Source organism: Elephas maximus, chromosome 6 (genome assembly GCF_024166365.1).
Source record: "Elephas maximus indicus isolate mEleMax1 chromosome 6, mEleMax1 primary haplotype, whole genome shotgun sequence".
Taxonomy (NCBI): Eukaryota; Metazoa; Chordata; class Mammalia; order Proboscidea; family Elephantidae; genus Elephas; species Elephas maximus.
Window position 1 is genome coordinate 105,610,304 of NC_064824.1, and position 24,617 is coordinate 105,634,920.

The following is a 24,617-nucleotide window of genomic DNA, read 5'->3' on the forward strand; positions in this document are numbered from 1 at the left end:
GAGTACACAGTTTTGACCTATGAAGGGATCCGTAAAATCTCGCGATACGCGCAGTTTGCTGGGGCGCCGTCATGACTGCGCCTGCAGAGAGACTGGGGCTCTGACCTAACGTGAGTGAGTGAAGGACGAGCATAAGCGGGGCAATTGTCAGTACCCCCCACTCTAAATTTCTTGCCCTGCAGAGAAAGGTCTCAGAAGTCGTCTGACACTAAGTTTAGGTGGGTTAGTGCTGGCGGCACAGTTTCCGTAGGACGGGGCTCTTGAACTGTCTTTGGGCGCTGGTGAGGCTGGCTGGTCTTAACCTCCCGCTCAAACGCAGACCACCTGCCAACATCGCATTCGTTTTCTGTTTTCTCTTCTGAGCCATCCTGCTTGACCAAATCTCTGTATTTAATAGTGAGGGTTCGGCCGTTGCTAAATCCTCATGTTAAAAAGTATCCATCAATGTTAAGCCCTTTATTTTCATTGAAGACATTTCCAAGTTAGTGCTAAAATAATATCCCTCTTGCAGAGGAAGCTTTTTGGAAAACTTTTCCACCGGAAATAAACTTTTTTTTTTAAAGATCGGCTACTTCCATAGTAACCTGTCTGCTTTAAAACGGTGTGCACATTGTGGTAGAAGGGGAGGAAGCCCGTAGTGGCAAAATGGTTTTACCATTTTAATCTAAATCTTTAATGGCTCGATAGGTTCCCGTATTAGTCTCTGTTAAATGCATCTCATTTCTTTAAGCAAAAGTTTTGCTTTAATTTTTTACTCCTTTCTCTACAGGAAAACGACTGCTTGTGTTCTCTCTCACTGGGAGAAGTGCTTTGAAAGTATTTCATTGGATAGCAAAATGAATAACAAAACAGGTTGCTTTTTATGGAAGTTCAGGCAATTCAGCACTTTAGTTCCAGCAAGCAGAAGAACTGTGAGGCTAGTAGATCTTTTGGGATTTTGCAGACCAAAAATTGTTCATGCAAACTGGAACCGAAGAAGCCTTTTTTTAAATGACTTTGATAATAGAATGCATTCATCTGTTAGATGTCTCTTTCAGAATGTACTGATTTTTAAATCAGGAGATGATGGCTTTCAAACAAACGGCATATGCACTGTAACAGTCCCTACAGTTGACAGATTACTTTGTCCTAGAAGACTGTCCTTTGACTCAAAACACTTTTTTGCCTCTGTTGGTACATCTGATGATGGATTGAAGAAAATAAACTTTCATCATGAGGTCTCCAATGAAGATGTTCTCATCAAGGAAGCAAAACCAACCCCTATAACCTCTAGGAAACTGTCTCAGGAGTGTAATTCCCTGAGTGATGTATTAGATGCATTTTCAAAAGCGCCTACCTTTCCTAGTAGTAAGTATTTCACAGCAATGTGGACAATTGCCAAAAGGATATCGGAAGACCAGAGACGCTTTGAAAAACAACTGATGTTTAACCACCCTGCGTTTAACCAGCTGTGTGAACACATGTTGAGAGAAGCCAAGATCATGCACTATGACAGCCTCCTGTTCAGTCTTCGAGCTATGGTGAAACTTGGAATCCCTCAGAATACTCTGCTGGTACAGACTTCACTGAGGGTGGTCCAGGTAAAATCAAAAGGAGAATTCAACTTCCTTTTACTCTGTTTAAGGAACCCTGGTAGTGCAGTGGTTAAGTGCCCGGTGCTAACTGAAAGGTCAGTGGTTTGAACCCACCAGTCACTCCAGGGAGAAAGATGTGGTAGTCTGCTTCCGTAAAGATTGTTGTCGTTGTTTTTAGGTCCAGTCAAGGTGGTTCTGACTCATAGCCACCCTGTGTACAACAGAACGAAACACTGCCAGGTCCTGTCATTATTGTGCTTGAGCCCATCGTTGCAGCCATTACGTCAATCCATCTCGTTGAGGGTCTTCCTCTTTTTTGCTGACCCTGTAAAGATTACAGCTTTGGAAACCCTGTGGGGCAGTTCTACCTGTAGTTTGTCCTCTAGGGTCGCTATGAGTCAGAGTCAACTCAGATGGAAACGGGGTTGGTTTTTTTGATTACTCTGTTTGGTGTATCTTCAAAGAATTGGGGGGCGGGGGTGGAAAGAGATTTCGCCTCCTTGAAAGAGACTGTCAATGGAATTGTAGTTCCTTTTATATTTATTTCTGCATGTGTGTTGTATGATTCAGGAACCTTAAGTTAGCTAGATTTTTCCTTCCTTTTTACTGTGGAAATATATTTTTTATTTACATTTATTTTCCTTTTCGAAGATTGTGTGGTAGTGAAGAGGCTGAAATCAGGAAAGATGCAAATTATGTAAGGAAAGGTTAGGTAGTTGAAGAAAAGAGAGAAGGGAAGGGAACTAATATTTGCTGAGTATCTAGGCCCTCTACTCATATAATCTTACTTGATCCTCTCCACAGCCTTTCAAGGTTGATGTTACTTTATTTTGCAGACAAGGAAACTGAGACTTAGTGATGTTAAGCAACTTGGCTGAGGTCGCACAGTAAGTGGCAGAGCTGAGATTCAGATTGTCTGCCAATGTCTTTATCCTACTTTTCATGTACTGTTAGGTATATAGGGAATTGCGAAGTGCTTCTACCAGTGCTTCAAGTTGTTCATTGCTGGTGTATAGAAACACAGCTGATTTTTGTATTTTGGTCTTTTACTGGTATAGCCTTTTAAAGTAGGCTTTATCACTCTTATCTTACTAAGAAACTGAGGCTTAGAAAGTTAGTGACTTTCACAAGGTCACATACCTGTTAGTGTCATTATTTGTAGGTGCTTGATAAATATTTGTTGAGTGAGTGAACAACCATATAGTACAGGATAGAACTGGGATTCAAGCCCAGTGAGAGATGATGTCTAAGTGGAGTCCAACGGTGACCAGCAGTTTGTGAAAGGATTGATAGTGAAGAGGATGGTGTTTCAAGGCGATGAAAAAGTTTGGCAAGTTTGGGGAGGTGAAAGTAGCTCAGTGAGGCTGAAGTACAGAATGATGGGGTTGTGTATATTGAGAGGTGAGGGCAGGGAGGATGTTTGTGTGGTGCTCAGGAGACAGGCATGAGGGAGTATTGGCAAGACATGAGGCTGGAAAAATAGGGACTGAATTAAAGGAGCCTCTTATGCCTGACTAAGGAGTTTGGATTTATCCTGTAGGCAGTGGGGACCCATTGAAAGATTTTTAATCAAAGGATCGGCATGCTAAATTTGTATTTTTGATCACTGAACGAAAGAAAAATGAATTGGAGGAAGGGTGAAATTGAATGGAGGGGAGGTACTTTTGGTTTCAGATAAGGCCCATTTGATATCCTTGAAATGGCCCCAGATGTGATGAAGAAAGCATTATTTTATTAAAATAATCACTTATGATTTAAGAGTGGACAGCTCAGACACCTCAGCTCAATGATCATAATTAAATAATTTTTTAAAACAGGAATTTCCTGAGGATGATCTGACATATATATTGTATCCAGGCAGAGAATTCATGGATTGAATTTATAGCTGTATGAGTATTCTCAACTTTATAACATTACCCTCCTCAACCAAGAATTAGTATTTATTTGGTAGACTGAGTATTAGTTCCATATGTAGTTATTTAAAAGTAATTATGGTAAGTTACTTTACCTGGTCAATGATGCTCTTACTAGATTTTGGACAGATGTCAGCATATCATCTGCATTAGTGAAGTATGAGTAGTGGACAGTAGAGTAAGAATATCTGTATTTACACTTGTGTCTCAGTAAGCTGTTGGAGTATCATGAAGACAATTTAGCTAGAGATGAAAGGACAGTGTACTGTCAATGAATATGTTCTTCGCATAGCCAAGTAGTCTTCTTTCACAGCAGATATTGATGGAACGCTATAAATTGTTATGGAAACCCTCCCATGGGAATGAGACTTTTTTTTCCCTCTTCTAACCTTATCCATTTTTTATTACCTATTTCTGACTCAGAGTTTTATGACTTGTTAGTCATGTAATTTTAGCAAAATAGCATACCTCTTTCAGCCTAAGTTTCTTCGGATATAATCACAACTACTCTGGTGACGTATATAGAGTAACTATAGTTAAATTGTAGAGTACTAGGTAAGCTGTTTTGCTACTAACCTACTACTTACTTATTGATTATCTTGTTATCCAACATTTTGCATTTATGGCAGTAATAAAAATCCACTATCCAACTAATTTGCACTGTAATGATGTACTACTGGCAGTAACAAAAGCAAGGTGAAAGGCGAGAGTAATGCTGGCTGTGATGGTTAAGGTTATGTGTCAGTTTGGCTGAGTCGTGCTTCTCAGTGGTTTGGCAGTTTTGTAATTATGTAATCTGGCAGTTATGCAATGATGTAGTCATCTTCCATTTTGTGATCTGATGGGTTATCCTCCATTTTTACATAATGCCAATTTTCATGTAACTGCCTGGTCTTTGGAACCTAACCATGTAGATAAGTGAGGAGTGGGTGCATTTACTTTCTAAATTATGCCTATTGCCATTTCTGGAGTCTAAATTAGATCTTGGAAACCCTGGTGGCGTAGTGGTTAAGTGCTACGGCTGCTAACCAAGAGGTTGGCAATTCGAATCCACCAGACGCTCCTTGGAAACTCTATGGGGCAGTTCTACTTTGTCCTGTAGGGTTGCTATGAGTCGAAATTGACTCAATGGCGGTGGGTAAATTAGATCTTGATCCAAGGCACTGTGGTGCTTGGAGCTCTTGAGATCCAGACCCAAAAAACTAAAACCAAACTTGTCATCGTCATTTTGACTCATAGCGACTCCATAGGACAGAATGGAACTGCCCCACAGGGTTTCCGAGGCTATAATCTTTATGGAAGCAGACTGCTACATCTTTCTCCCATGGAGTGACTGATGGGTTCAAATTGCTGACCTTTTGGTTAGTAGCCATATAGTTAATCACTGTGCCACCAGCGCTCCTTGAGATACAGATAGTGGTGGTAAAACATGGAAGCAGATGTGACTCAGAAGAATCACAACGGAGGTTAGAACCTTGTACTCAGGAAAGGATATAGGGAGATTGTAAGGGCATAGCCATCTAAGAGTCTTTAGGAAAGGGCAAATAACTCTGTCTCATTATACTCGATATTACTGCATTTATGCTTGTTTTCAAGTTCTAAGAAGTAAAAATAATGTTTGATGAAAGTTATTTCAGAAGCAGAGTAATATGATCAATATCAAATGGATCTTCAGTGATAATGAGGAGTGTAAGAAAGTGTTGATGCATGTAAGGGTTTCCATGTAAGGATAGGCATCTGTTATTTGGAAAATTCACTTAGGTGTTACATCCCATTTCCCAAAGATGCTGTTTATTGTGGACTGACTCTATATGAATTATTGGCTTGATACTTAATGCTTTAATTGAAAGCATCAGTTCAGTAGTTTTGCCTTGGCTGAGATAGTCTACTGTGGGCTCATCACCTGTGATGCTCTTAATTATATTTTATTAGGAACGTATCAATGAGTGTGATGAGAAGTGCTTTTCAGCTTTGTCAGCTGTTTTAGAGGTAATGGAGCCGTGTAAGAATGTGGACATTCTTCGAGCAGGATTGCGGTAAGAACTCTCTTAGACTTCATCTGTTTTTCTCTGTTCCCCTCATATCCAGAGTAAAGAACTGAGATGAAAACTGAACTGCTTTTTTGTGGGGGGACGGGTAGGGGGCTTTGTTAGTAGTTATACTCTTTAACCTAATACCTTATTAAACTTAAAAACTTGACTCAAAATTATGTAAAGCTGAAAACAATACTTCTTTCAGGGTCCACCATTTAAAAAAAAAAATTAAAAAGGTTTGGGTAAAATTGAGATCTAAATTTATCTTAAAACATTACTGGTGTGGGGTGGAAGGAGAATTGGCATGTACATTCCATTCATAAAGGTTATCTGGGCACATGACACTGGGTGGGCTTGAAAAGTAATTTGAATTTTATAATTTATAAAATTGATGCAACTGATCTAATATAGGTCAGTGAGAATAATAATTCTTTTTTTATTGCCTCCGCATTAGGGTATCTTACTATAATCACCTGATATCATTTGTTATGAGTCAGAATTGACTTGACAGCACTGGGTTGTTTTTTTTTTTTTTGTATCATTTGTTCATTGATAAAGACAACAGAATAATACAGGAGGAAGCAGTGCTAGACTGGTTCTGGATCTTTAACTGCTTAATACCCCCTTGGGCAGGCAGATTGCTTCATTTCTATGGGCTTCATGTTACTTGCCTATAAGAAGTAGGAGCTGAACTTTTAAGATTTCTGGTTCTAAGATTCTAGAATTGGAATGTTTATTGTGTTTGATGACAGGCTGCTAGTTGATCAGCAAGTTTGGAAAATAGAACGTGTCTTCACGTTACAAACTGTGATGAGATGTATTGGAAAAGATGCACCAACTGCTCTTAAGAAGAAACTGGAGGTAAATGCCTCCTGAATTTTCTCCAGTGGGTGAGATTTGAGAAGATATTTCTTGTGACCTGCTATCACTTCCTAAAGTCGATTTTTATGAGGACATTGCTGTGCTTTTAGGTTTAGTTTTGCTAAAGTGAAATAATAGATTTGTGTTTATCTGTGTATATAAATATATTTATCTGTGTGTGTATCTATTTGTCAGACTCATTTTGCTCAACCTTTATCCTTTTTTATTTAAAAATCAAAGTTTATTTTGCCACAAATGATAAATTTGTTTGTTTTTCTTTAGATGAAAGCCTTGAGAGAATTAGACAGATTTTCTATTTTGAATAGCCAGCACATGTTTGAGGTACTAGCTGCCATGAATCACCGCTCTATTATACTCTTGAATGAATGCAGTAAGATGGTCATAGGTAAGGGGATTTTTCTTTTATGATTTATAACATGTGACCTATGGGTTTGGACTGTATTTATTTTAAAAGTTTTGGTATGAAAATATCTGATGATATGGTTACATCTAAATTTTATTTTTGCCTGTAGCTTTTTTTTAAATAAAATGTAATGCTATTTTTTCTAAAGAAACAAAAAATATTGAGCACCTTGAGTCTTACATTCAAAACCGCCTAGTAATTTTTGTTTATTTAACTCATTTTTAAAGATAATATCCATGGATGCCCTTTTAAGATACTGTTCAGCATACTGCGGTCCTGCAAAGACCTCCAATACCGTAATTTAGATCTCTTAAAGGGAATAGCAGATTATGTGGCTTCAACTTTTGACATCTGGAAGCTGAAACAAGTGAGTGTGTTAACAGTTTAGAGTGAGCCTCAGAAACTTTCATGAAGCATACTGATTCACTTAGCATTCTACTTATTTCCCCTTTTGCTTTATAGAAGCTAAGATACCAAAAATATTCTACTGCTAAATTGACTTTAAAACTAGCTCCTTATTTCTGTCTGGGGATACTTGTTACTATACTGTTTAATCTTCTGACCATCTTTCTATCTGAAAAAAAAGAATTTCATTGTGAAAAGTTGGTTCTTCTATTTCTTTTTCAGAAGGTTGTATGGCATTTGGTTATGTATTTAGCATTATTTTTGTATTTCCACTTTTTTCCTGTTAGATTTAGAACAATAAAAACGGGCGATGTGACAGACTTTTTCTTTTTGAAAAATAAAATGCTACTACTTAATGATCATTTCTAGTTTCGTTTCATGGAACGTTGGCCTGTTTCCTCTAGACTAAAAGTCTTTATATTCAGGTCTGTGTTAGCAGCACGAACATCCAAAGGAAACATCTGGTAAAAATGGTTTGCTATGAAGTAAGTGGCAAAAATTGTAGATTTCTAGGTCCAATGTACTATGGCGAGGAAGCTGACTATTTAGTTTACCATGGCAATTGATTTTGGAAGAAGAAATAATCATGTTAGTGAGAGGGACCAAGAGGGAAATAGAAGGTGAACTGGAAAGTTTCTTTTTCTTACAATATTTTAACTCCTTCTCATTTGTAGAAATTAATATAGAATTTTTGAGTTATCTCTTATATATTTGAATCTAGAAAGTATCTAGGTTTGGGGAGGCAGCAGTTCAAGACTGAGTCAGTCATTGTGAAAAACTTTGGAAAAGGTCTGTTTAAAGGCAAATTTCTGATCTGGTGTAGAAAAAGCGGGTAGGAAAGGATTTATTTTTAAATGAAATAGAGTATGGAAACCTTTATATATTTTGGTTCCTAGCTTATAAAAAGAGGTTGCTTATTAACTTGATAATGGTTCAAGAATTAATGGAACAGATTTTGTGAGAAAAAATTGTTCCTTTTTAAGGAATATTTTGTTGATCAGGATAGTTCCATTGGTATTTGAATTTTTTGAGATTTAAAAAAAATTACTATTAGCATGCTATAATTTTTAAAGAGTTTTTCCCCTCAATTCTCTCTTTTTTCAAGGTTCTCTTACTCCTCATTTTATTTGAAACTTTTGGCTTTCGACCTGTTGATTTGATGGACTTGTTTATGAAGAAAGTAGTAAACGAACCCGAATTCTTAAACATGAAAAGCACTCTCGCTATTCTCCATGTGTATTCTTCACTCAATCACTTTGGCAAATGCCCGAACAAAGAGTATGTACTTGTTCTTTTGTACTTTTTCTGGCTGCATCACATAGCGTATAGAAAAGATTACAAATCATAAGCACAATGAGCTATCACCAGTGAATACATCCGTAGCCATCCTCCATGTCAAGAAATAAAACATAGTATTCCTACTCACTCCTGAAGGTAAACAGAATTTTATTTTATTTTCCTTTGGCTTTTCCTGGTCTTGCTATGGGTTTATGAGATATTTGTTCATTCACTGTAAGAGTTTTCATTTCAAACAGTCTAAACTTAACTCCTGTAGCTCCAGAGTTGACAGCTCAGTTTGGGCCCTAACTATTCATTTGGTTCCAGGCTCCTGCTTTCTAATCTTTTTGTTTTAACCACAACCATGCATTTTTACTAGCTTTCCTTGGAAACTCTATGGGGCAGTTCTACCCTGTTCTGTAGGGTCGCTGTGAGTCGGAATCAACTCGATGGCAGTGGGTTTGGTTTTGGGTTTTATTTGTCATGCATGCCATGTGCTTTCACACCCCTGCCTTCCACCTAGAACATCTTTCCTCTCTTTCTCTAACAGTTAGGGTTCATTGAAAAACAGAAACACATACAAAATGTCATTTGTTAGAAGAATAATTAAAAGCACAGAATCTGGGACAGCTTGCTTAGGTTTGAATCCCAGCTCTGCCATTCATTAGCTGCTTGACTTTTGGCAAGTTACTTATCATCCCTGTGCCTCAGTTTCTTCATCTATTAAACAGGGATATCAATTATTTCTAGTCACACTGGGGAAACCCTGGTGGTGTAGTACCTACATCCGCTAATCAAAAGATCAGCAGTTCGAATCCACTAGGTGCTCATTGAAAACTCAGGTAGTTCTACTCTGTCCTATAGGGTTGCTATGAGTCGGAATCGACTCGATGGCAATGGGTGTGTAGCAGGTGAGTCACATTGGGTTGTTGTGTGGATTAAATGAGTTAGCCTGTGCTAAGTTCTTGAAACAATGTCTAGCACACAGAAACCACTATAGAACTGTTTGCAGTATAGACTAGAGTAGAAAAAACTAAAGTGTGGGTCACAAAGGTCTTGGAGGGACAGACTAGGGCAGCTCTGAGGGTTTCAGTGGTAAGAATTCACAAGCCTTCAAATGACTCGACTCCAACTGCCTTCTGTCCCTGTGGTAGTCACTCAAGATTCCGACTTCCAAAAGAGACACTCTGGCTGAGTTTTGGGTCACATGCCCAACCTTTGAGGCAATTAATCAAAGAAGTGGTGGTGGGCAGACTTCAAAAAGCAGCAGCTCACTTTCCTCTCCTTTGAACCGATACGCCATCTGTAAAACTCAGCTCATACCATGTTTTCTGTACCTTCCCAAATTGTCTCCATCAGAGCCCCTGTGCTTGTCATGATGCATACAAACCTCTGACGTAGCCTCAACTGCATAACTGTAATTATTTGCCAACTAGTGTCTCTGCCAGGCAGTGGGACAGTTCTCCAGAATCAGACCCAGATTCTCATTATCACTAGAACTTAGCACAGGGCCTGGCACAGAGTAGGTATTTAACAAAGATTGAAAAATGTCCCCAACATAAAGCCTTCCCTACTCCTTTGGCTTGGTTTTCCTACGGAGCTGGCTTCTATGTATCTCCTGTACTTACTAGACCAATACTGTCAACCCGAGTGGTTACTACAGCTCTGGAAAACAGCCAGACAGATTTCATACGAGTAGGAGAACAAACACTGGTTGGTTAGGGAGTTTTTAACCTAACACCAGGCAGTCTGAGAGATAACTTGGTCTGATAAAATTGTTATATTTGAACAATTTAACAATTTTAACCTTGTTATATTTTAACGTAGCCACATAAGGTTGGAAGATTCAGTCAGACACATCAGCAGCAGAGCCAGCGCAGGAGGAGAATCATGAACCCTGTCTTTTTGTCTCTCTTCTCTGCTTTCATTTAACCCAGTGGTTCTCAACGGGGGTGTTTTTGCCTCCCAGGGGCATGACTAGGGGTAGGGATTATAGCTGATACTGGCATTTAGTGGGTAGAACCAGGGATGCTGCTAAACACCCTGCAATGCACAGGACAGCCCCCTGCAACAAAGAACAATCCAGGCCAAAATGCTAATAGTGGTGAAGTTGAGAAACTTTGATATAACCCTTAACCCTTCACCTCAGCATTTCTCCTTTGGAGAAACAGAGCAATGAGAGTGTGATTGTAGATCACGACTAATCAGTGAGACTCTCCTGAATGCTGACAGATGTGTGGTGGCCTGAATTTGTTACTCCAAGAACTATAAAAAAAGGAGTTTGTGTTCCCTTATCTTTTCTAGACCAGGTAAGGAGGCAAGTAGTGTATGTCCAGAGGAAGGCAGTAAGTGGCAAGTACCAAATCAGTGCTTTATAGAGAAGGAAGATGGCCTCTTGGGCTGGAATGGCAAAGGTTTTGGAAGCAGGTTAATTCAAAGCATCTGGACTCTAGTGACACTAGAGCTCTACTGCTAACCAAAAGGTCGGCAGTTCAAATATACCACCTGGTCCTTGGAAACCCTATGGGGCAGCTCTACTCTGTCCTGTAGGGTTGCTTTGAGTCAGAATCAACTCGACGGCAATGGGTTGGTTTGTTTGTTTGTTTTGGTTTGGAAAGAAAATTGACTAGAAAAGGTGAATTAGGTAGGAAAGTGGTAGAAAATTTGGCTTAGCACATTGTATATCCACATACTGTACATTAATTAGATTCCACTTCATGTGATGGCCTGTTGCAGGGGGGTGGGAGGAGTGCTAAATCCAGAGTATCTTCCTGGGTTTGAAATCCAAGGAAGAAAACATTTAACATTTAACCTGTGTCATTTCAGTCCTTGGGTCTTCTTGTCCTGACCTGTACTTCCCATCCTATGGATAACTCCCAGATTTGCATCCCTGGTCATCAGTGTGCTCCTGAACCCAGACCTCACTGTGGATTACGTATAGTCCCTGGACATCCCACAAGTGTCTCAAGTTCAATAATTCTAGAACTCAGCTCATTGTCCTTTTTTTTTTTTTTCTTAATTGTGGTAAAATATAGGTAACAAAATATTTGCCACTTTCAAAAACCTTTATTTACATGTGCAGTTCAGTGACATTAATTATGTCCATCATGTTGTCAGCTCCTTGTTCTTGACTCATCCTTTTTCACTAACAGTCTCCTCCTCCTGTCTTCCTCATCTAACACTTAGCAAACATCTACCAAACTACCTGGGCGCTTAGGACGAAAATGAATAAGACACAGTGCTTCATGCGAGAAGATTCTGTGTAATGGGAAAGGTAGACACATAAATTGGTGATTAAATATAGCATGAAAACTGGAGCGATAGAATTTTGTACAGGATACGGAAATGGGAAGGACTTAACCTGATGAAGTGGAGAGTCAGGGAGTGCTGCCTGGAAGAGATGGTGCCTGAGCGGACCTTAAAAGATGGACAGATAGGAGTTAACCAGGAGAAGATGAGCAGGGAAGAACATTCTGAGCAAAATGGATTCTATATGCGAGGCGTGGAGAAAATTAACAGCAGAGCGTGTGCAGGGAACTACAAGCAGTTTGGAGTTGCTGAAGCACAAGGGACAGCAGAAGGCGTGGGGCAGGGGAACACAGGAGAGGTGATCCCCACCCAGGCTCCAGACTTAGTCACCTGCAGCCATGCCCTTTCTGGCTGCTGACCCCAGAGGTAGTCAGTTATCACCTTAATAAGGGCTGCCTTACTATTGTCTCTAGGCTCTGTTACATTTTTTCCATTCCCATGTAACTCCGCCTGTTGTATTTGGCTTACCACCCCTCCTCGCCCCCACACAGCCACTTGCCCCTGCCCATGGCACCTGCCAGTTAAACATTCCCTTTTACAGTCTCATCAGCAATAAGGACTTACCCTCAGAGCATATCTGCCGCTTGCCTGAGAATCACTGCCCTGTTCCTCAGCCTTAATAGTTACTCACCATCGTGCGAATACCATGTACTTTCAGCCTCCATTTCTTTGCTCAGTTTCAGGTGATGTTCCTCTCTCTCATATTTCCCACCTACTGAAATTCTACTCATTCTAAAAGCTACTTTGTCCACTTTCCATCCTCGTTGCTATCACAGTACTTTGCACATTTGTTGTTGTTATTAGTTGCCGTTGAGTCACTTCTGACTCATGGCAACCCCCATGTGTGCAGAGAGAGCTGCTCCATATGATTTTCAAGGCTGTGACCTTGCGGCATCAGATCGCCAGGCCTGTCTTCTGCAGCACCTCTGGGTGGGTTTGCACCGCTGATCTTTCGGCTGGTAGTGAAGTGCATTACTATTTTTAGCACCCAGTGACCACTTTGCATATACTTCATTTTTTCTTCATGTAATGATATATAACATATACCCTGGCAGTCAGACCAACTTGGATTGAAAGGATATCTGTGCCATTAATTGGTGGTACCAATCAGGGCAGGTGACCTCACTTAATTTTGAGCTTCCCCCTCTTCATCTATGTTTCACTACTTTTTATCCTCATAGTACCAGCTCTGTGTGGTAAGACCAGTCTTGCAGTTCTTTTAACCCAGAGTATTGATGGCTAAAGAATTTTAATTGGTTATACAACAGCAGTGGTGTTCCAGGCCGTATAGACATAACGTGATACAAATCTAAAATAATGGTTCAAAGGGTGGTCTCTGGAGCTTGATGACTTGGGTTCCAGTGTTGTCTCTGCTACTTCCTGGCTCTGTGTCCTCTCTGAACCTGTTTACGTATCTTTATTCTGAGGATAATAATGCCTACTCCGTAGAATTGTAATGGGAACTAAAGAGTTAAAGCTTTTAAAGCATTTGCTCTGATCAAGACATACGGCAGTAAACCCAAAACCAAAACTGTTGCCATAAAGTCGATTCTGACTCCTAGTGACCCTATAGGACAGTAGAATTGCCCCATAGGGTTTCCAAGCTTGTTGTCTTTATGAAAACACTGCCACATCTTTCTCCTGTGGAGTGACTGGTGGATTCGAACTGCCAGCCTTTCGGTTAGCAGGCAAGTCCTTAACAACCGTGCCACCAGGGCTCCAACACATATACCAATAGCCAGCATTTATTGAGCACATACACTTAACCCACCTGTCTGGAACAATATGCGGATACTTATTTGCAAGCCTGATTTTTTTAAATCTCTTTTCTTTGAACTCCTTATAGTCATTAGGTCTGTGGCACCTCACCAGCTCTACCATGACCTTATCTTCTATTTATGTTTGAAAACTGGCTTTCGTTTGTTCCCCTGAAGGTTCCTAGATGTTATGGCTGGTGCTCTGACTGGTTATCTTCCCCAGATCTCTTCTGAAGATCTGTTGTATGGTGTGCGCTCGTTTTGCTTGATGAACCATTTTCCCCTGGCAGCTGTTGATCAGCTTCTCCAAAAGGACGTCATCAATGAGCTGCTGATGACAGGTAAGATGTCAATTTCCATGACCAAAACAAACCACTACCAGTAGCTACCTTGTGCATCTGAATGAGGTCTTTGCCAGAGCAGTGTTAGCTACAAAGTGCAGAGTAGATGTTACAATGAAGGGACCAATCATGGTGAAGTTATTGTTCAGTGCCTGGAGCTACCTAATCTATGGAGCCTCCCTTAATGACATTATACACACAGAAGGAAAGAATAAGAAACATATGAACATCACTTCTTTTATTTAGTGACAGAAGCTCAGTGTTAGAAGTTGTTCTTTATGCCTGTATCAGAGGTGTTTGCATTTCCTAATCCTTTCATGTCACATTTGGAAGCCACTTTCAGCCAACTTTTGCAGCTGTAAATACTTGGTCACTCATGGCCTGGAATAAGGGCTCACAGCCTGTTAGATCAAAGAAACCAAATAGTTTCTTAATTCAAATTAATGAATTTATTTACTTGTTGAACCAAATTAATTGTTGAGCTTGGGTCTTTAATAAGGAAAAAAGAATTTCAGGGTAGATATACAAAATTTGATGTTCTGAGAATAAAGTAGTTAACTTTTTTTTTTTTTACTTATGTACAGAATCAATACCATGTGCTGATTTTTCAAGCAGTGCAGTGTGGGGCAGCAGCCTTGAACCATGAGTCAGGAGACCTGGTTTCTAGTCCCAGCTTTGCCATTAACTAATCAAGAGACCTTTTAACATATCTGGACATTTCCTCATCTCTACAATGAGGGGTTTAGACTGAATCATCTCTAAAGATATCTTAAACCTTTAAACAGTTACCAAGTGCAAGGCATTGATCTAAATACTGGGGACTAGGGAGTTATATAGAGATTCCTCCTGATAAGAAACATGTAACTAGAAGTATAGGTGTATTAATACAATTTGTAAAATGTGACGATAGGTTTCTTAAGTAATTAAGGAAAGGTAATATAAATATACTTTATTTTTTCCTTTTTAGGTGATGTGGAGGGAAATGTTTCCAAGCTTCATCTTTTGGATACTTGCCTGGAACTTGATGATACTCCTTACCACAAGCCCATGGACCTATCACTGCCACAAGGGCTGGCAGCACCAGTGCGTCCAGATGCAAAGGTTGCGGAGGTGCTAAGTAGCCTCCTGGGAGGGGAAGGATGCTTCTCAAAAGATGTACAGTTGCCACATAATTATCATATCGGTATGCGACTTTATATGATTTTATTTTATTTATTTATTTCCGGACAAAAGATTAGAAGAGTTTAGAGTAGTGGTTAAGAGCATCCATCCTAGAGCTGGACTGCCTGGGTTTGGATTCTCACTCTACTACTTACCAGTACTGAGACCTTAGACACTTAACCAGCCTCAGCTTCCTTATCTGTCAAATGGCAATAATAATAGTACCCACCTCATAGGGTTTTTGTGATGAATTAATGAAAGCCTACAGGTAAAACCCATAGACTATTATCTGGCACATAGCAAGCCATCAGTGTATTTTAACTGCTGCCATTATTATTATTGGTGGTAGTATTATACCATTGTATGTTTTGAAAAAGAAATCACTTTGAGCAATGCTTGGAAAATTAATATTAACTCTCTTCTTTCAGATTTTGAAATTAAAATGGATGCTAATAGGAGTCAAGTGCTTCCATCTTCTGACGTGGATGGGGTATCTGCTGCAAATATGCAAAGGTTGCCTAAATATACTCATTTGTGGGCTTTCTGAAGTTAAACCTTAATTCTAAAAGACTCTGTATTAAATAGCAGTAATAATAGTAAGACCTTATGTTTGTATGGAGCTTATAATACACCATGAGATTTCTCTTCCACTTTTTTTATTTCTTAGGAGTAAATGTGGGCTCTGTGGCTGAAAGCATTAGACAGGAATTGGGCCATTAAATGAAATGGGCATTGTTTTTTCTATTAGGTTTTGAAGCTAAACAGTTCAATAAAGCAGTGTTAACATCATGGAAACTATCCGTGCAGGGTAAAATTTGACAAGATAATGTAATAGTGATCATGCAGACTTGAGGCTTTTACAATAACTGGATACCCAATAAATCTTTTGTTTTACCACCAGGACCTTTCCAAAGATAGAGCAAATTTAGCTTTTTAGTTAACCTCTACCGTGTGTGGATCTTAAACTGTATCATTGACTCACACACTACACATAGAGTATCTCTGGAAAAATGTGATGTTATAACATGCGTGAATGGCCTGCTCTTTAAGTAGATGCATAAGATCATGTAATTATTGCCCATACTTCCTGTTCAGTCAGCCTTTGTGGAAAGACTGCTCAGCTCTGTGGGGCATACAAAGGTGAATCAGTCATGGGACCTGACCTGAAGGGATTTATATCTCCATTGCACAAAAGACATGCACATAAATAGGATAGCAAGAAGTATTGAAAAAGTTCTGCAGGAGTTCAGATTCTTATCTGCCTGTTCCTTCCTGTTCACATAGAGTTCTGTAATTTTTACCCCTTTCTGAATCTACCTAGCTTGTTCCTTAACCATCTTTTTCAACTACTGTCTTCTCTACCCATGTTACTCTTTTCCCGTCAGTAAAGGCTTTCTCTCTGACTCCTTTTGAAGATCGCTTTTCTTTTGCAGATACTCCACTTTTCTGGCGTAATAAAATAACATAGTAGTTCTCAACATAAAGGACTGAGAAAAAGTGATGAATCGGAGCATTCCTTTAAAAATATAAAATTTCTCTTATGTTATCTAAGATAACAGAGTATAGAGGAAGACAGTAAAGATACTAATGTTTGTTTTGGGTTTTTTTCCTCTCAATGAACTTAAAATTTCCAGAAGGACAGGAACAATGTAAAAACAAATGATGCCATCCACATCTTTGTTACAGATATAGATTTTATCTTTTTAGCAGTCTTGCTGTTTCTGTAAGGGCTTTCTTCTTGTATTTGGTCTCTCTATTCTGGTATTCCCAAGTTTTCTGGTATTTAAATGCTGTTCCCTGTACATGAGACAATATGTACAAGACAAGCATTTACTATTGGGTATTATCTACACCAGTACTTGTACCAATAGTTTAAGTAACCATATTCAGATCATTGATCAGCGCTGCAAAAGAAAGCCTAAAGATGTGTGCATTCATATCTGAAAATTTTTGTCATCAAAACCGTGGCCATCCTTAAAGATGGGTGAGGGATAACTATTGTGTGTAGAGCATTGTGGTAGGCTTTTGGTTTATGAAGTAGGCTTTATATGGAAGTGAAAGAATACGGTTGTGAGGAATGGTGAGGAATGCAGTCAGTGGAGAGGTCAATTTTGAAACTGAAGAATAGGAATGCTGCTTGATTGTAAATGGTAATCTCATTAGTGACTTTTCTTGTATTGTTCAATTTCATTTTCAGAGTAGCTGTACTGTGCGTTCGTAGATCTAGTTATTGTTTGAATTCAACCCACCCAAGAGGATTACTTGCCATGAAAATGCGGCATTTAAATACAATGGGCTTTCATGTGATCTTGGTAAGAAACAAATGCAAGTGAAATATCGTTTAGTTACTAATATATTAATAATAAAGAAAAAAAGCAAACCCCTATGCCATCGAGTTGATCCTGATTCATAGCAACCTTATAGGACAGAGCTGAACTGTCCCGTAGGGTTTCCAAGGCCGTAATCTTTATGGAAGCAGATTGCCACATCTTTCTCCCTCAGAATGGCTGGTAGGTTTGAACAGCCGACCTTTAGGTCGGTAGGTGAGTTCTTACCCACTGCTCCTCCAGGGCTCCTTGGCATTTAGTTGCCAGAAATGTTGCAGCTGAATCGGTTACTAGGAGTTGTGAGGAATTGTCAGCAGTTTTGGAATACGTGTTTTAGCAAATTTTTTTCTGAAAAAGAACATTCATGGTACATAGTTTGCTTTCCACTAAAATGATTGCTGTCATTTACTAGGTAAGGAATTTATATTTTGTCATTTTTTAGTCTTTTTTGCTTAGAGGAAGAAAGTAAATCATACTTTTTTTTTTTTTTTTTTGCTTAACTTAAGACTCACGAAACCATATCTATTTCCAGGTTACCTTGAGAAAGGAAAGAAAAGATGTTTAATTAAAGCTTTGCTTTCATGGGCCAGTGTGAGGCTGTTCTAGGATGTTTGTTACCCAGAAAAGCTTGATACTCTAAGAGGGTGATTCTTCCTATTCCTTGTGCTTTATTTTCATTCTGACCACTACAGCTTTCCTTGAATAGCCTCTCCAGATGTCTATGTATGTAGCAAGAACCTTACAAATAAATTTATCTTTATGCTAGTATTGGGATCTGGAGGGATGCCACTCATTTGCTCCTGCACTTAATGTGAAATATAAACATTCCAGTCTCCCATCGTGGTACTTCAGTGTCTGAAAGTGGATTACATGTGGATTACTGAGGTTAAGATGGCCCCTTTCTCTTAATGGACTACTGTTTAAGACATTGGCTAACTTCTCCCAAGAAAGAAGAAATTTTTGCGCCATTTAGAGGACTTTTAAGGTCTTTATAACGTTACAGTCTTAGAGCTTTCTGGAACCCTGGCATGTGGTATAATTAGGCCATTAAAATATGAGTAATTATAAGGTAACGTTTGCTTTTAAAAAGCAGTCGACTTGTGTCACTTTACTATGCTTGGATCTCTAAACTAGGTTTTATTTTATGTGTCATTATGTTCTTGCAAACTGATTATTTTCCTCTTTCTTTGGCAAGGTCAATACTTGGGAGATTGCAAAACTGGAGATGAAGGATGCAGTCACATTTTTGAAGACTAAAATCTATTCAACTGAAGCCCTTCCTACTGCTGATGTAATTTCGCAAAGCGCACATTAAAGTGAAGACTAGTTTTCCATGGAATCCACCTGACTGCTCACCATAATAAAGTGTTCCTTCAGTTCACTGTTAACGTCGCTTTAAGAATGAAGAAATGTTGCTGCTGGCATTTTAGAATATGCAAAAAAAAATTTTCAGAACCACATATATTCCATCTGGTGCCTGCATATTTGATGAATCAGTGAGCTGTTGGTTTTACTTTTTCTCATTAGCTTTGATACACTGAAAATGGTTTCTTAGTTGCCGTGGGTCACCAGGGAAGTCCTCGTGTTTGGTATCTGCATTTTTATACTCCTTTATGAGCTTTTTTTTTTTTTTTTTATGAGCTAGTTTAAGATAACTTAAGGGCCATACCTCCAAATCGCTTTCAAGCCTTAGCCAGATAGCAGTTGTCCCAGATTCTCAAATTGTGGAGTGTGTAAGAATTAGCTGGGTAAAAAACCAAACCAAACCCATTGCCGTTGAGTCGATTCTGACTCATGGCAACCCTGTAGGCCAGAGTAGAACTGTCCCATAGTTTCCGAGGAGCGCCTGGTGGATTCGAACCACTGACCTTTTGGTTAGCAGCGGTAGCACTTAACCACTATGCCACCAGGGTTTCCATTAGCTGGGTACCCAGAATCACCCAGTGCCGTCGAGTTGCTGGGTAGCAGGTCGAAAATGTAGAATCCTGGGTTTAGGGTGAGGATCTGGCACTGCGTTTGTAGCAAGTACCTGTAAGTGATGCTGTTGAAGGTTGTTCCTGGGCCATCATTTCAGAAACACAGATGAGACAACACATAGATGGCAAGGAATCTAAGTTTATTACAACTGATAGGCTGTTGGTTGCTACTGTTGTAACTCTTGCAGTTGTTGAGGTCATTCCTTTTTCTTAACTTTCTTCCCCTTTACCCTTCCCACTATTTCATGAAGTCTTTTCAATTAAATACATAGCTCAACTGTGTTGTGAGTCAGGCCTCAAAACAGTTTTTCAATTATGTTGTTTATTGTTTTGTTCAAATAATTGTTTGCTATATACCTACCTACCTATTAGTTCAGCCTCTGAGGATACACTAACGAATAGGCATGGTCCCTTATAAAACCTTCAGTATGGGTGCCATGTAAACTGATAACTCATCTACCCCCAAGTACCAGGTCTGCAGTTATCCAGCACCTTACTGTGTGCCAGGCGCTGCTAAGTATTCACATGGGTTATCTCTTCTCATGATCTTAACAACTCTTTGAGGTGTAGCTACTAATAGGATTCTCTCTGGGCCTTCATTTCCTCATCTCTAGTGTTGTCGTTGTCGTTAGGTGCCGTCAGGTCGGTTCCGACTCATAGTGACCCTATGCACAACAGAACGAAACACTGCCCGGTCGTGCGCCATCCTCGCAATCATTATGCTTGAGCTCATTGTTGCAGCCACTGTGTCATTCCACCTCACTGAAGGTCTTCCTCTTTTCCGCTGACCCTGTACTCTGCCAAGCCTGATGCCCTTCTCCAGGGACTGATCCCTCCCGACAACGTGTCCAAAGTATGTAAGATGCAGTCTCGCCATCCTTGCTTCTAAGGAGCATTCTGGTTGTACTTCTAAGACAGGTTTGCTCATTCTTTAGGCAGTCCACAGCGTATTCGATATTGTTCGCCAACACCACAATTCAAAGGTGTCAGCTCTTCTTCGGTCTTCCCTATTCATTGTCCAGCTTTCACATGCATATGATGCAATTGAAAATGCCATGGCTTGGGTCAGGCGCACCTTAATCTTCAGGGTGACGTCTTTGCTCTTCAACACTTTGATGAGGTCCTTTGCAGCAGATTTGCCCAATGCAATGCGTCTTTTGATTTCTTGGCTGCTGCTTCCATGGCTGTTGATTGTGGATCCAAGTAAAATGAAATCCTTGACAACTTCAGTCTTTTCTCCTTTTATCATGATGTTGCTTATTGGTCCAGTTGTGAGAATTTTTGTTTTCTTTATGTTGAGGTGTAATCCATACTGAAGGCTGTGGTCTTTGATCTTCATTAGTAAGTGCTTCAAGTCCTCCTCAATTTCAGCAAGCAAGGTTGTGTCATCTGCCTAATGCAGGTTGTTAATGAGTCTTCCTCCAATCTTGATGCCCCATTCTTTTTCATATAGCCCAGCTTCTCGTATTATTTGTTCAGCATACAGATTAAATAGGTATGGTGAAAGAATACAACCCTGACGCACACCTTACCTAACTTCATCTCTGATAGGATTAAGTTATTTGCCCAAGGCTACACAGATAGTAAGATGATAGGGCTGAGTTTGAAGCTGAGCTTAAGAGAAAGTTGAGGACCTCCACATTGGCAAAAAAGAGCTCCAGCAATATAATCGCAGCCGTTAGAGGTTTTAGGTTTTATCCCACCTACATTTAGAAAAAGAGCTGGAAGGACATTTAGTGATCCTTCAGTATACATCTACCTCATTTTATGGACAAGGAAGTTAAGGCTTGAAGAATCTGATTTTTCTGAAGTGTCAGCTACATCACTGATTTCCACATTGTTTCATCTTCTGCAGCTCTTCAGCTTGTGTTCCAGGACATCTGGATTCTGGTTCCAGATTGGGCATCATCTCGTTTGGTGTACTTGGCCAAGTGATTTAACCTTTATGAATTTTAGAACATGAGATGAAAATATTCCATTATAAAAAGTAAGGTACATGCTTTAAATGTTAAGTGTGTATCAGCTTCTTCTAGTGGCTAATTAGGATCCGTATTCAAAGGACTGGATGGTTTAGTCACATTTATGAATACTTAAAACCAACTTTTGGGGTAATAATTTTCTTGAGTTTGTACCAGTTGACATGGCAGATAAAGACCTTCCTGTTTGACCATATCACTAGTGTTAGCTTTCTTCATTGCTTTGAGATTCAGGGTGTAGTGTGGTGGGAAGCAGTTTGTTTTAAGTGATAATATATAAGTCTTCTCAGGATTATGAATATAAACCTTTACTTCCCACTCCAGGAAAGTATGTAAACATATTCTTGTATTCAATGCTCAACAACAAAAACTCATGTCCCCATCTCACACAATGAGAAAGGAATGATAAATAAGCAAAAATTGGGAGTTTATAAATCACAAATCTGCAAATCCCAAAATATTTTATGTCTTAGTACCACTATCTCTATTTTAAAAAGGATGAAATTAACCTATTTTACTGCATAAGTAACTAAAAGAGTGAATATGAAAAGTATAAGTTGACATGTTTATGTCTATAGCTTGCTTGTGATGTAGTCTTAATGGTAGTAAGTCAGCCAACTCGTGAAAGAAATTAGGTGATTGTGAAAGACTTCAGTGATTTTTATGTCTAGTTCTGTGTTCTGACTTTGGGCTTTTTTTGTTTGTACATGTTTGGAGCAATGCTAAGATATAGTTTATTTCGGATTCTTGAACTTCTTCAAAATGTCTACTGTATATTTTGCAAATAATGTGCCCACACATATAATGTGTAGCATAACTCACTTAGAAAAATAGCTAGGAGGTTGCACAGTTGGCAAAAAACATAATGTGCATGTTATTTGCGTAAAAATGCGGTATTCAAGTTATAAGTACATCAAAAAATATACTTGGATATATATCAATATATAAAGGTAAAGATCAAACCCAAGGGGAAAAAGTAGCCCATTTATGACAAATATGTACCTATAAAGCTCCTACAATTTGATAAGAAACATATGAACATTACAAAAAAAAAAATAAGTGGACAAAGAACATGAGCTTATCAACATGAAAGAAATTCAACTAGTAAAGACATGTGCATTCAAAAGGAGTTATTTTTGCCTTTCAAACTTACAGAGCTTTTTTTTTCTTTTTTTCCTTTAAGACCTACAGTACTGACAAAGGTGCAGTGAAACAGGCATTTGCATTTGCTGCTGGTAGAATGTAAATTAACACAACCTTTTTGGAATGTACTTTGTGGCTCTTTCCCTTCCCCTGTATTTTTAAAAATAGGGTATAGGGTTGCTGTGAGTCAAAATCGACGGCAATGAGTTTGGTTTTACTGAGGTATAATTGACGTACAATAAATGCATATATTTAAAGTGTATAATTTGATAAGTTTTGACATGTATAACCAAACCCACTGCCGTCACGTCGATTCCGACTCATAGCAACCCTATAGAACAGAGTAGAACTGCCCCACAGAGTTTCCAAGGAGTGCCTGGTAGATTTGAACTGCCGACATTTCGGTTAGTAGTAGTAGCTCTTAACCACTACCCCACCAGGGTTTCCCTGATGTGTTTATATAGCCATAAAGCCACCACTACAATCAACATATTCATCACTCTTAAAAGTTTCTGCCCTATAAAAGTTTATTATAACAAAAAATTAAATCAGTAAAACCCAAAGTATTAAGGAAGATATTAAATATTGATTTTGTATAAAATTTACAGATACATTTTTTTTTTAAGCTTGTTAATAAGAAGCCCTTTCTTCCTCCATCCCCGAGAAACCACTGGTTTGCTTTCTGTCGCTATGGAATGCCCTTTGGCTGTATATATCCAGAGTCTTGAAAATGCTACCTGTCGACATTGACCCAGGAGTTAGATTTTTAATAATGTGTGTGCCTGTTACATAGTATACATTTGATAAGTATTTCCATTATTCCTACATATGTGCAAGGATGCTCATCACCTTGTTAATATGATATTTTCATGTCATAAAAGCCAAACGGAAACTAAAGCGTTTGTCGTTAATAGAATAGCTAATTACATCGTTATTTTCTAAGACCTTGCTACTCAGAAGCTTGTCAGAAATACACAGTCTTGAGACCCATTTCAGACTTGCTGAACCAGAACTTGTATTTTAACAGTATTCCCAGGTGTTTTCTATGCTTATTAAAGTTTGAGAGCACTGTTCTAAGACATTTTAATATTTTTAAAATATGTGAATGAGCCATAATACACCTAGCAACAGGAAGATCTCATATTAAATGAGAAAATCAATATCAGCTATATATACTGGGATTCAAGTTTAGTTTTTTAAAAACAGTACCATTTAAATGATGCACAGAAAGGCATGAAAAGATAGGAAGTAAAGTCATAAAAAGGTGGAAAGTGGTATTTCTGAGTAAATTCTGGTATTTCTGAATTGAGAGTGATTTCAATTTTCTTTATACTTTTTTCATATTTCAGAAATGAATATGTATTACTTTTACAATAAAAAAACAAATTATTAGTTTATCCCAATCAATTTCTAATGTTTGATTCCCCAAATAGTATTTTAGCAATCAATGATAACCACTATGAGCTTAATATGTACCAAGAACTCTGGCAAAACGTAAAGAAGTGAAGACAGAGGCCTTCTCAAGGAACTTACAGTCTTGTTGGAGAGAGAAGATGGCATTGATTGCATGCTAAAAGATAGCCTGGCATATGACAAGGCTCAAACCCGAAGATAAGAGGCAGTTAGAGAGGAAAGAGGTCACTGAGTTGGGTTTTCAGATTTGGCAATGTACAAAAGGAGACTGTGGTCTAAGAATTATTTCTTTCCAGGTGTTTATGGGATGGAACAGTGGTAGAGGTTCAAGTGGTAAATTCTGATAACTAGATTTTAAAAAGTAAGGGAGCCAAGAGTATTATCCTCTGCCTAGAATGTTAGTATTACAGAAAGTAAATAATTTTCTTAGATTGACTGTGTAACATTGTATATGTGGTACTGTGACATAGATAGCAAATTGGCTCATCTACTCCACTTCAACTCCTCTACCTTTTTCACATCATGGTGCACATAGAAAATGATAGTATTTCCATAACATTAAGCTAGAGAGCGTTTGGGGTGTCTATTTGGGGATTGGTAGAAAAAATTGTCTTTATATTAGAAAAAATAAAATCAGAAAAATCCAAATATTAATATTAAGAAAGAGATTAAATATTGATTTTGCATAAAATTTTCATAAATATTTTGTTAGATTTTTTAATAAGA

The 24,617-nt window shown here is 38.7% G+C and overlaps 1 protein-coding gene across 3 annotated transcripts; it reads left to right on the forward strand.

Moving 5' to 3' along the window:
- Positions 1–50: 50 nt before the first annotated feature.
- Positions 51–24,617, forward strand: FASTKD2 (FAST kinase domains 2). 3 transcript variants are annotated; one of them, XM_049887966.1, is made up of 12 exons: positions 51–110; positions 770–1,580; positions 5,420–5,523; positions 6,273–6,381; positions 6,664–6,787; positions 7,033–7,172; positions 8,316–8,488; positions 13,732–13,895; positions 14,863–15,078; positions 15,485–15,569; positions 17,254–17,368; positions 18,579–24,617. In XM_049887966.1, the coding sequence occupies exons 2-12, from the start codon at positions 837–839 to the stop codon at positions 18,696–18,698; spliced, it is 2,094 nt and encodes a 697-aa protein (XP_049743923.1). In that variant the 5' UTR covers positions 51–110; positions 770–836; the 3' UTR covers positions 18,699–24,617. The 3 variants fall into 3 exon arrangements, with proteins under 3 accessions (XP_049743923.1, XP_049743922.1, XP_049743924.1); XM_049887965.1 differs by having other exon boundaries at positions 66–218; XM_049887967.1 differs by having other exon boundaries at positions 82–114.

Coding starts and splice junctions, on each gene's coding strand:
- FASTKD2 (XM_049887966.1), top strand. CDS start 837: ATGAATAACAAAACAGGTTGCTTTTTATGGAAGTTCAGGCAATTCAGC. Junction 8,489..13,731: donor GGCAAATGCCCGAACAAAGA/GTATGTACTTGT, acceptor GTTCCCCTGAAG/GTTCCTAGATGTTATGGCTG. Junction 15,570..17,253: donor TCTGCTGCAAATATGCAAAG/GTTGCCTAAATA, acceptor TTTCATTTTCAG/AGTAGCTGTACTGTGCGTTC.